The sequence below is a fragment of the Zeus faber genome (assembly GCF_960531495.2).
Source record: "Zeus faber genome assembly, chromosome: 7".
Lineage (NCBI taxonomy): Eukaryota > Metazoa > Chordata > Actinopteri > Zeiformes > Zeidae > Zeus > Zeus faber.
Window position 1 is genome coordinate 33,801,810 of NC_137203.1, and position 12,500 is coordinate 33,814,309.

The 12,500-nt window shown below is 41.4% G+C and overlaps 1 protein-coding gene across 1 annotated transcript in view; it reads left to right on the plus strand.

Annotated features, from left to right (window-relative positions):
• The window catches only part of LOC307232736 (3-hydroxy-3-methylglutaryl-coenzyme A reductase-like), a 37,049-nt gene extending 36,028 nt beyond the window's left edge, over positions 1–1,021 (plus strand). Inside the window, exon 20 of the mRNA XM_080003873.1 lies at positions 483–1,021. Coding sequence (XP_079859999.1) covers positions 483–537 — 55 coding nt within the window. The 3' untranslated portion in view covers positions 538–1,021. The remainder of the gene's footprint in view (positions 1–482) is intronic.
• The last annotated feature ends 11,479 nt before the right edge of the window (positions 1,022–12,500 follow it).

Consider the following 12,500-nt stretch of genomic DNA (forward strand, 5'->3'; position numbering starts at 1 on the left):
TATCCAACACAAAAAGATGAAACTTACATGGTCATAGCAAGAGATCAAAATATTGTTGGATGACAAAAGTTCAGTGTATCAGTATGTTAATGAATCGTCACTGTGTGTAAATAGTGTCAGATTATAGTATGTACAGTTTGTTTGTAACAAAGTTTAAATTGTTCAGTAGCCATACATGTGTGACAGAACTGTTTGTTAAAGACAAACTTTTATGCAACAGGCTACAGGCCAAAAGTGAAAACTTTGAGTAAAATCCCAAAGCATACAATAAATACAGTGCAATTCCTCAGAGTTAATAATGTGTAATGTTATATTCTTAGATTTGTTTCAAGTGTTTTTTTCCGTGTATATTATACCCATTTTGGTCAAGGAAACGTTTGATTCTCCACAACGGCTGTATTTCAGGTGAAATTCCGCGTTTTACAAATTCAGTGTGGGACACATTAAGTTCTGGAACTACTCTTTATAACGTCATTTTACAGATCTAAGGTGAACGTGCCGGAGAGCCCAGGAACCTGCACTACGAAGGCTTCATGAGAATCCCACAAGCTGCAAGACAATCGCCAAAACATCTGCGTCTAAATGTCCCTGGGTTAACCGAAGACCATGAACTGCAGGGATGAATTCAAATCCTTTTTAATATTTAAAAAGGGACATTTATTGTTCATCATTAAACTGACCCTTTTTTATGCCCGTGTCAAGTGCTTCCATGGACATGTGACAGTGTCTTCTGCCTAATCTAGATGCAGGGAAATGAATGACAAAAACAACACTGTAAAGTTTGCTAAGAACAAAACGTATATAAAAACAAAAACATTGACACAACTGTAGTGGAGCATTAGCCTAAATATAACAATTTTGAAGTTACACTTTTTCATACTGTATGTTTTATAATAAACACGGTACAATGAATGACTGCGGGTCATTGATGAGTAAAGCTTGGGCCACATTACATGATTTATTAAGTTCAATTTGGCAAGGATTTGAGATTGGTGTAGTGTTGGGTAGTCTGAGGTATCATGAGGGTCTGATTAGTGTAATGTCAGCGCTGCAAGTTCACTACACAAACAACCCATCTGTGCTCCTCAAAGACAGCAGTTATGTGTGTGTGTGCAGAAGAGACAGAAAATCTGCAAATTTGAGTTGTTCAATGTAACAATCTCTTCATTGTCGTTCATCACTGAACAAAAATGTGTAGTGTGGCCCCAGCTTGAGTTGATTGTCTAACATTCTGAAATATAAAGCACTATATAAAGCACCAGGATTATCTGAAACATGTACTAGATCATTTTGATGGGAGACATTGCATGAAACAATGAAATTACATCTTAGCGGATGTTCTCTCACTTTCCCACAATTTCCATCAACATCTCTAAGGCTAGTCTACCAACAGTATTTCGACTACAGTATACACAATATCGGTGTTTCGGCTACTAGTTTTTTCCCCCCAGTAGTAGAACTTCTTAATGACTTCTTATGAGTAAGGCTTCTCATGAGCAATTCCCTTCCAGTATATTTAATATCCAATACAATATACACTACATTTGCACTGTAAATAGGTGATTCCAAAGCATTTCATTGTGTTATGTCTGATACAGATACAGATTATTCATGTAGCCATAGAATAAAAAAAAAAAAAAAATGATACAAACCAACAAATTATTGTAAAATGTTCTGAATACTTAGACTTCCCAGCATTTAACACTACAAGGCGGCACAAGACAAGGATGTCTGCTCATCCCCTTTACTATTTGGCGTCTTCTTTCATCCGCCAAAACAGTAATATCATTGGCATACAAACAGAAAACTTCACAAACTCAGTTTATATGCAGACGATATTTTGTTATATTTATGGAACCCAATATCCCTACCAGAAGTATTTAACCTTATATCTAAATTTTCAGCCATCTCAGACTATTCAACAAACTGGACTAAAACCACCGTCTTACCACTCAGTGGGGAAGACTGGGATGCTGTAACTCAGAAACTTCCCTTAACCATCAAAATGGGCAACATTTAGATACCTTGGTATAGTTATTTCCACCAATCTGTCAGATTAGTTTACCCTTTACTCCTCCATTACTCAAATCCATTGAAGAAGACCTCACTCAATGGAACAACCTACCCATCGCACTAATTGTCAGGATGGCAGCAGTGAAAATGAATATACAGTACTACCAAAAATAAACTATTTTCAATGTCCCCAGTCCAACCAGCAGTAAATTGGTTTAATACTCTAAACTCAATAATCATAAATGATATTGGAAACACAATAAACCAAGAATTAAACTAGCAGCACTACAGAAAACAAAGACTGTGGAGGCCTAGCAGCCCCAAACTTCAGGTGCTACTATTTAGCAAACCATCTGACATTGAAGAGACATTAAACAAACAGAATGTCAGGATTTATCAATATCTGATTTCCCATTCCTTACTGAATTTATAAAGAAACATAATTGCTTTGAAAACCCATAAGTCGCAACAAATCTGTCAGCCTGGTGGAAATTCAACAAACTCAGTGGTCACTGCATTTCAACTGCATTTCCCAACAAATTCACTCCAATCTGGCACAACCCGGATTTTCTGGTTAAAAACAGACCAATAATCTTCAGGTCTTGGAAAAGACAAGGAATTACTGGAACTGGAACACATTTTTGAAGACAATTCACTTATATCTTTCTCAACCCTAATCAAAGGGTCTAATATCGGTCGTCACAGTTTCCCGCAATTCCTTCAACTGCAGCAGTCTCTAAAAGTTTAAATCAACTTAATTAACAACATCCTACAACCATCTCCGATGATTGAACATCTTACTCATATAGTTAATTTCAAAAATCCCTTTTCAAGAATATACAAACTTAAAAAAAAAAACAGATGACACTTTGTCTTTATCTACCATGGAATGGGAAAGAGACCTTGCTGTTTCCACCAAACACCTTTTCTATGACCCACAATTCCAAAATGCAATTTAATCCAATAATCCTCATCCAATATAAGATTTTGCACAGAGACATATCAACTAACACAAAATGTTCAAAATGGGTTTCCTGGATAAAGATGTTTGTTCTCATTGTTCCCTCAATACCATGATGACTACTTTCATGCCATCTGGCTCTGCCCACCTATCCAAAATTTTCAGACCAAAATCACCTAGAAGCTATCCTACCGCTCTCGTTTTGCAGAGGGCCGCGCCAGGCTCAGGTTAGGAGGAGGGTGAGTTTGAGTTTAAATTGGCGTTTGAGGAAGACCCGCCACGTCAGCTCTGGGGGGCCTCATCCCTGCTGCGTGCTGCCGGCCGGAGTGCGCCAAGGCCAGGAAGAGAGCGGAGGAAGTACCTGCGCTCCTGCTGTACGATTGGCTGTTCATGTCACAGGGTTGTTTCTCTGCTCTGTATGATTTGCTATCCTGTTATATGGCTGTTTCTCTACTGTACAATTGGCTGAACCGTGTCACATGTTTTGTAAAATGCAGCACGAGTGACAGTTTTCTGAGTTTCCTTGAAATGTAGCCCCAGCTCAAGCTGTCTGTCTAGATGTCGTACTTGCAAGTGGCTGGAGGGGAATGACTTCCGAGAGACAAAGCTTGGACTTATATAACTTCGGATAATGATGTCAAAAAGTGGCCCGCTTCTGAAACGAATGGAATTATGACAGTTTTTCTCTAATTTCTGCTCGAAATGCAGATCGATATTGATCAAACTCGAACAACAAGACGTCTGAAATATCCCAGTTCTTACGAGACCTCAACCACGTCCATGTCTACTGCTGTTGTTTTGTTTCAGATACTTTTACGCAGATATTTTTAAAATAAATAAATATAGCTGGAGGCAGCAATAGACTGGGTCCATTATGGACACCAATTACTAATTTTAGAGTTTCCATTGGAACGTAGCATCAGTTCCTGCTGCCACTCCGCTTTACATCAGCATTACATCTATAAAATGTATGTATATGTATGTGACAAATAAATCTCTTGAATCTTGAATCTTGAATAATGAGTAACAATGACGCGGTGACGTGCGTTTCCGACTCCTGGTGACACACAGAGTTACTAATACAAGCCGATACACATGTTGCCTGTTATGACTTCATCCTAAAAATTAGAAGGTAGCTGTCTACTACCTTGTAGTGGACAGAGTCCTGCCTCAAAGTGTCTCTGTGGAAGGAAATCACTCTGTCTGGAACTTCACAACAACATGGTTCCATTCAAATGGATTAAACACTGCATCTCCCTCAGAGACATTTCATACGATACACACATATGCTCAAGCACACATGCACACACGCAGGCACACACTCACACGCTCGCGCACATGCACGCAGTTTGTAACCACTACAGACTGATGGAGTTGCACACCTCGCACGATGAAAATGTGCATTAGTAGCCACAACCTGCATATTTAGAACAATGGTTTGGATGAGGGTGTCACAAAGCGTCTTACTCCACAAACTCATCTCGCTCCACCACAGATCTGAAGTTTAAGAACTTTGGTGTGTGGGCAAAGCGCAAACGTTCGACTACTTCTGGTCAAAATTTTTATTGGCTTTTCACTAATTTCTGCTCCAAATGTGGATCGATATGGATGAAACTTGAAACACAAGATAGCAGAGGCGTCCTGGTTCTAATGAGACCTCAACCGTGTCCGTCGCTCCAGTGGTGGCATGTTCCAGACACTTTTAGCCCGAAAAGTGCCAATCTGAACAATAACAAGAGATCCATCGCTGCGGAATGGACCCTTAATAATACAAAGAAGAAAAATTATATATAACACTAGTTGAAAACATATATATATATATAATAATAAAAAATTATCGACAGTAAAAGACCTTTTTTAAATTAAAATTGTTAAAAATATATATCCCTAAGGCCCAATTAAAAGTGGGTACTGGCAACCACGCTAACCAGAGCCACCGACCATAAAATTTGCCCAATAACGCAAACGCCTGCAGAGTCACAGTCTGTTTTTCTATACAATTAAATGAAAACTCAGCAGAATAAGGCATGGTGGCTATCAAACGTCGATATTTGCACAAACCAAATCCAAATTTATCAGAAATAAAATCATACAATCCCTTTATTATTTTCCTGTGTCGTTTTGGCCACTAGGGGCGCCGTAGCTCAAACAAGCGCAGATTTACTGGGCAGACATTTCTGTTTCCCCATTACTGTTAATAAAACGTTATGCCTTAGATATGGGGACAATTTACGAACCTGACAATTAGATAGTTAATGTCGCAGACTCTGAAGAAGAGGAGCTTTATTTCAACAGGTAATTCTGTAAAGATTAGCAGGCTAAATGTCAAGCTTATATATACATATTGGCTAACACACACACACACGCACACACACACACACACACACACACACACACACACACACACACACACACACACACACACACACACACACACACACACACACACACACACACACACACACACAAATTGTTCTACTGAAGTTAATGAGGAAATCAATAAGGGGGAAACTACTGCTTAAGTTATTCATCTGCTGCATTTCTGGCTTTATTGGGATCACCAATGGCTCCTTTTATACGGTGCCATTCTTTTAGACTTCCACTCATTTAGCCAACCATGTATTCCATGGTGTATTTGAGTAACTTACAGTTGAATTTAGTCAGCAGCTGAAATCCCATTGAGATACATTAAATTCAAAGTGGTCGTTTTATGGTTTTGGAAGAGTACATGGGGTAAGATATTAAAAATCTGGTGATGTTGATGGGTAATATCATACAAGTCACTTCATAGAAGCGATATCCAACAAAATAATAGGAATAGTGCCTAATTCGAACATAATAGTAATAGTCTGGCCAAATACTTTTGGTTACCCGAAAAAGGGGTTGTTATTTCAAAGTTACAGAATCAATATTCATGTAAATACTCTCAAATGGAAGCTGACAATCTGTTCTTTAAGCAGATCTTAATTAATCAGTAGTTTCCGCCTTATTAATTTCCTCATTGACTTCAGTAGAACAGTAAGTCAGTAGAAGCTTCTACTGAAATAATCTATTCACAACTCTCTCATTTCATGTGATTATCTTAAAGTTTCTTAACTATGTCCTACAAAGGAGTTAATACAAGTGATACAAATAATGTTGTAGTCTTATTAAACAGTCTGCAAATCATTATATTCTATAGATTACTTGAAATGTCATCTTTCAGAGTTTTCTTTTCAAAAGTTCCTTTCATTGAAATAAATCAAAGCAATTTTCTCACAAATAGAAGTCAGATCATACAGTTGCACTGAGGTGAATTATAATTAATAGATTTAATTATTGTAGCTTTAAGATAAGACTCATCTCACTGTTTATTATTTTTATTGATGATTGTTATTTAAGACGAATACAGCTACAACTTGTAGTTATTAAAAGTGTATTTCTCTGGGAGATACATTTGTAGTTTGCACTGCCTCAGTGATGTACAGGTCCTGTGGTTTTGGAGCATCACAGCCACCTGCTGGACAATGTTTGAAAATGTCCGTATTGAGGAGTCGGCATTGAATTCTGTGGTTTGTTCTCAATCGCTATATTATCTGATGGAATGAAGATTGTAAAGAAAAAAAGGCATGATGTGTTTGATGTGATTATTGAGGTCACTTTCAACTAATCATTCAACTCACTGAAATTAGAAGCCATTCTATGGAATTAACATGAATTCCCATGCCTGATAAAATTTGTTAGAGCATTTGTTGTTGAGACCGGCTGTTTGTCTGATATGCCAAGAAACGGTCGCAGTATTCAAAGAGTACATTATCAGCTGTCACTTTGCTAAGAAGCATGCTAACTACGCTAGCAAGCAGTCAACGCAAGAACGAGCGGCTACTGCTGAGAGGTTGACAGCTAATTTACAGACTCAGCAAAGCTTTTTTCAACGACAAACTGCGATTCAAAAGTCAAGTACCGAGGCAAGTTTTTTGCTGGCATTCAAACTAGTAAAGGCTAGCAAGCCTTTCTCTGAAGCCAAGTTTTTGAAAGAATGTATGATAGAGACAGCAGGGCTCTTGTGTCCGGAGAGCAAAGACAAGTTTGAAAAAGTCCGTTTATCACGCAGGACAGTGACTCACATGGACATAGCCAGCGAGTTAAACAAAAAGGCGGAGACCTTTAATTTATATTCACAAGCACTGGATGAAAGTAACAATATAAAAGACACTGCTCAGCTCCTTATTTTTATCCGAGGAATTAACGACAGTTTTGAGATAACGGAGGAGTTTTTGGCCATGGAGTACCTGAAAGGACAAACCCGGGGAGAGGACTTGTATGACCAGGTGTCTGCTGTCATTGAAAGAATGAAGCTACCTTGGAGTAAACTTGCCAATGTCACCACGGATGGATCGCCAAATTTAACAGGAAAACACGTCGGGCTGCTGAAAAAAATCCAGGATAAAGTGAAAGAGGAAAGCCCTGAACAGGATGTTATTTTCCTTCACTGCATCATTCATCAGGAGTCTGTGTAAGTCCGTATTGCAGCTTAGTCATGTTGATCCAGTTGTAAAACTTGTTAACTTCATACGAGCGACGGGACTTCAGCATCGTCAGTTTATTACATTCCTGGAGGAAACCGATGCGGATCACCAGGACTTGCTTTACCACTCTTGTGTCCACTGCTTAAGTTTGGGCAAAGTGTTCCGAGTATGGGAGCTGAAAGGGGAGATCAGCGCATTTTTGGAGTTGATGGGGAAATCCGACGACTTTCCTGAGCTGAGGGACAAGAACTAGCTCTGTGACTTTGCGTATGCTGTGGACATATTTTCACACGTGAATGAACTGAATGTGAAACTACAGAGGAAAGATCAGTTTGTACACCACGTGTACACAAATGTGAGAGCCTTCAAATCCAAGCTGACCTTATTCTACAGACAACTTTCAAACAATTCTTTCGCTCATTTCCCCACATTAGCCATGCAGAAAGAGGCCCCCCGAAACGCAAAGAAATACAGCAAATCAGTGGATGCCCTACACAGATAATTCTGCTGTCAGTTCTCTGATTTTGAAAAAATTGAAAAGTCACTTCAGTTGGTGTCCTGTCCCCTATCACAAGATCCTGAAGCAGCGCCACAGGAGCTGCGGTTAGAACTGATCGATCTTCAGTCTGACTCAGTGTTAAAGGAGAAGTTCAACTCTCTTAAATTGAATGACTTTTATGCTTCACTTTATGAAGCCAAGTTTCCAAACCTGCGGAGGACGGCACAGAAGATGCTGGCATTGTTTGGCTCGACCTACGTGTGTGAGCAGACGTTCAGCCTCATGAACATCAACAAAGCCCATCACAGATCTAAGTTAACGGACCAACACCTCAGATCTATCCTGAGAATTGCCACAACAAAACTTACTCCAGACTTTGATGCACTGGCATTTTTTTTTCAAAAAGCTTTGCATATCCATGCTTTACTACCTATTAAAGGCCAAAACCTTTTATGCAATGGCCTTTACATGTCATTTATATTACTTCACACAAACACGACATCCATCTGCTCCTAGCACGGCCCCTCTGTCAAATTTTAGAACCCATTGTGGCCCACGAGTCAAAAAGTTTGCTCACCCCTGGTCTAGCCGAAACAACTGATAGCAACAATGGAAGAACTTGAAGTTGTGCGTCACTTCATCAGTATTTGCAGATTTTGTGACGCTCACCATTGACAAATGGCCTGCAGCATCGCTGAACCCTAACCCATGTGGCCCAGTTGTTATGCTTGGTACTTTACCAGTCCAGGACGACCAGGAACTTTTGTGCAGTACCTTTCGTTAGAATCAAGTATATTCCAACTCTATGGAGTTCATGATGTGTAGCTTTTGATGAGAATGTGTCACAGTTGCTGATTCAATTATGTGGCCATTTTTGAAACTTTTGTTGCATGTATATTTGTCAAATTCCTTCCCCAACTATTTGGAACTCTATGGCTCATGTTGCTTGGAAAACTCACATATAAAATTTCTAATTCTCAGTCCAGTTATAGCTGACATACTGATGCTAATTGTCAATCAACCTAATATGACTCAGAAGTGCAGCTGCATGTGTTGTGATTTAGTTGCTTCAAAGGGCAACTACGTTTTCATGTGGTGTGGTCAAAACCAGCTGCAATTTGTATTTTTAGATCAGTCAATTTATTTTGAAAGAATATACAGTAAAGGTCCAATGTTTATTATTCATAATTTCCCACAGCTTATTGTGGCAAACATGTTTATTTGTTTGTTTTTGCCCCGGGGCTCTCGGGTAGTGAAGCTACTCCTTCAGTGCAGTTCAAATCCTAATTACAAGAATGCACTGGGGCTCAGTTTCCTGGAGGGTAAAATAACTCCTCTTAACGCTCCAATGAGGTTTTGTTATGCACAAGCAGACTAGTGGGACATCTAAAGGCATATATTGCATTTTGATTGCTGAAATACTCTAAAATTGTCTTTTTATTTTTTTAGATTTAGTGGAATATACACTGTGACATAAATGAAATATGAAGTGAAGCAGGCATTATCCTCATTTATTACCATTGTATTGGTTCGATAGTGGCATTTGTCAAGCCAGTACAGGACTAAGTCCAGGACTTTTCCCACTTCCCACATCCTCAGAGCCCTCATACATCTCAGGAAGATGCAGCAGGAGGAAGCGCTGCCGGGGCCTTGGCTCCAACCCTGGACAGGATGACACGACCCAGTCGCAGTCCACAGAATCAAGTGACAGAGGAAGAGCTCCCGTTAGGGGTTGCCACAGCGGATCATCTGCCTCTAATACCATCTGTTCTGCGCATCTTCCTCCTTGACACGAACCGCCTGCATGTCCTCCCTCACCACATCAATAAACCTTCTCTCGTGTGGCACGGTGGCGCAGTGCATTGCACTGCTGCCTCACAGCAAGAAGGTCCTGGGTTCGATTCCCGCCTGGGGCGCTGTTGGCACCGTGCTCCGGCGGGTTATCTTCCAAAAAAAAAACAGGAGCCTTTCTGTGTGGAGTTTGCATGTTCTCCCCGTGTTCACATGGGGTTTCCTCCACCTCACGTCAGTAAGGACCCCCACCAAAAACATGCACCCATCATCGTCTGACCAGCGATGGACATTTATCACCTGGTCCCCGGGCGCGTCCACGTATGCTGCCCACTGCTCCTGGCTGTGCCCCCGGAGGAAGGACAAGCCAGGATGGGTCAAAAGCAGAGGAGCCATTTCACCGGCCACCATCAAGCGTGTGTGTGTGTGCAAGCATGTGTTGTGGAGTGTCGTGTGACAATTAAAGACTGTTTCTTCTTCTTCTCTTTGGCCTTCCTCTTTTCCTCTTGCCTGGCAGCTCCATCCTCAGCATCCTTCTTCAAATGTAACTCTCATCTCCCCTACACCAAACCATTTAAATCTCGCCTCTCTAACTTTTCCACCAAACTGTCCAATCTGAGCTGTCCCTCTAATGTACTCATTCTTAATCCTGTCCATCTTTGTCACTCCCAATGAAAATCTCAACATCCTCAACTCTGCCACCTCCAGTTCAGCCACCTGCCTTTTGTCAGTGCCACCGCCTCTAAACTGTACAACATAGCTGGTCCTGTAGACCTTCCCCTTCACTCTGGCTGGAACCCTTCTGTCACAGATCACTCTACTCTACTCTACTCCACCCACTCCACCCTGCCTGTACTCTCTTCTTCACCTCTCTCCCACACTCTCCACTGCTTTGGATGGTTGACCCCAAGTACTTGAACTCATCTGCCTTCTCCACCTCCACTCCTTGCATTCTCAGCTTTTCGCCGCCCTCCCTCCCACTCAGGCACATGTATTCTGTTTTATTCCTGCTGACTTTCATTCCTCTTCTATCTAATGCATGCCTCCACTTCTCCAGGCTCTCCTCAACCTGCTCCCTACTCTCACTACAGATCACAATGTCATTTGTGAACATCATAGTCCACGGAGACTCCTGCCTGATCTCATCTGTTAACCTGTCCATCACCATTGCAAACAAGAAAGGGCTCAGAGCTGATCCTTGATGCAATCCCACCTTCACTTTGAATGCCTTCGTCACGCCTACTGCACACCTTACTACTGTTTGACTGCCCTCATACATATCCTGTACCACTCTTACGTACTTCTCTGCCACCTCCGACTTACTCATGCAATACCACACTTCCTATTTCTGCACCCTATCATATGCTTTCCTAAATCCACAAAGACGCAGTGCAACTCCCTGTACTTTTCCATCAGCTTTCTTAAAGCAAATATTGCATCTGTAGTACTCTTTCCTGGCATGACACCATACTGCTGCTCGCTGATCCCCACCACTCCTCTAAACCTAGCCTCCACTACCCTTTCCCATAGCTTCATGCTGTGACTGATCAGCTTTATTCCCCTGTAGTTACTACAGCTCTGTACGTCTCCCTTATTCTTGAAGATGGGTACCAGTACACTTCTTCTCCACTCCTCCGGCATCCTCTCCCTTTCCAGGATGGTGTTAAACAGTCTCATTAGAAACACCACTGCCATCTCACCTAAACATTTATATGCTTCCACAGGTATGTTATCTGGGTCAACTGCCTTTCCACTCTTCATCTTCTTTAATGCTGTTCTCACATCATCCTTGCAATTTGATGCACTTCTTGATCCACTATCCCCACATTATCCACTCTTCTCTCCCTCTCATTTTCTTCGTTCATCAAATCCTCAAAGTACTCCTTCCACCTTCTCAACACACTCTCCTCACTAGTCAGCACATTCCCATCATTATCCTTCATCACCCTATCCTGCTGTACATCCATCCCAGCTTGGTCCCTTTGTCTTGCCAATGGGTACAAGTCCTTTTCTCCTTCCTTACTGTCTAACCTCTCATACAATTCGTTGTATGTCTTTTCCTTTGCCACTTCTCTCTTCGCCTTGCGCCACATCAGCTTGTACTCCTGTCTACTTTCTTCATCTCTCTGACTATCCCATTTCTTCTTCGCCAACCTCTTCTACTCTATGCTCTACTGTACTTCCTCATTCCACCACCAAGAGTCCTTGTCTTCTTTCCTTTTCCCGCGTGACTAAAGAATTCTCATTTCTCTTCCATCTCACACCCAACTTGGGGAGCATATGCACTGACCACATTCATTATCACCCCATCGATTTCCAGCTTCATGCTCATCACTCTATCTAACACTCTCGTCACCTCCAAAACACTGACATATTCTTCTTTCAAGACTATCCCTACCCCATTTCTCCTGCCATCCACTCCATGGTAGAACAGTTTGTACCTGGCTCTGATACTCCTGGCCTTACTCCCCTTCCACCTGGTCTCTTGCACACATAGTACATCTACCTTCCTTCTCTCCATCATGTCAACCAGCTCTCTCTCTTTCCCCTTCATAGTGCCAACGTTCAAAGTTCCTACTCTCAACTCTACTCTCCTACCCTTCTTCCTCTGCTGCTGTCTCCAGACACACCTTCCCCCTCTTCTTTTTCTTCTTTGGCCGACACTAGTACAATTTCTGCTGGCACCCTGTTGGCTAACGGCACCAGTGGCGGTCGTTGTTAACCCGGG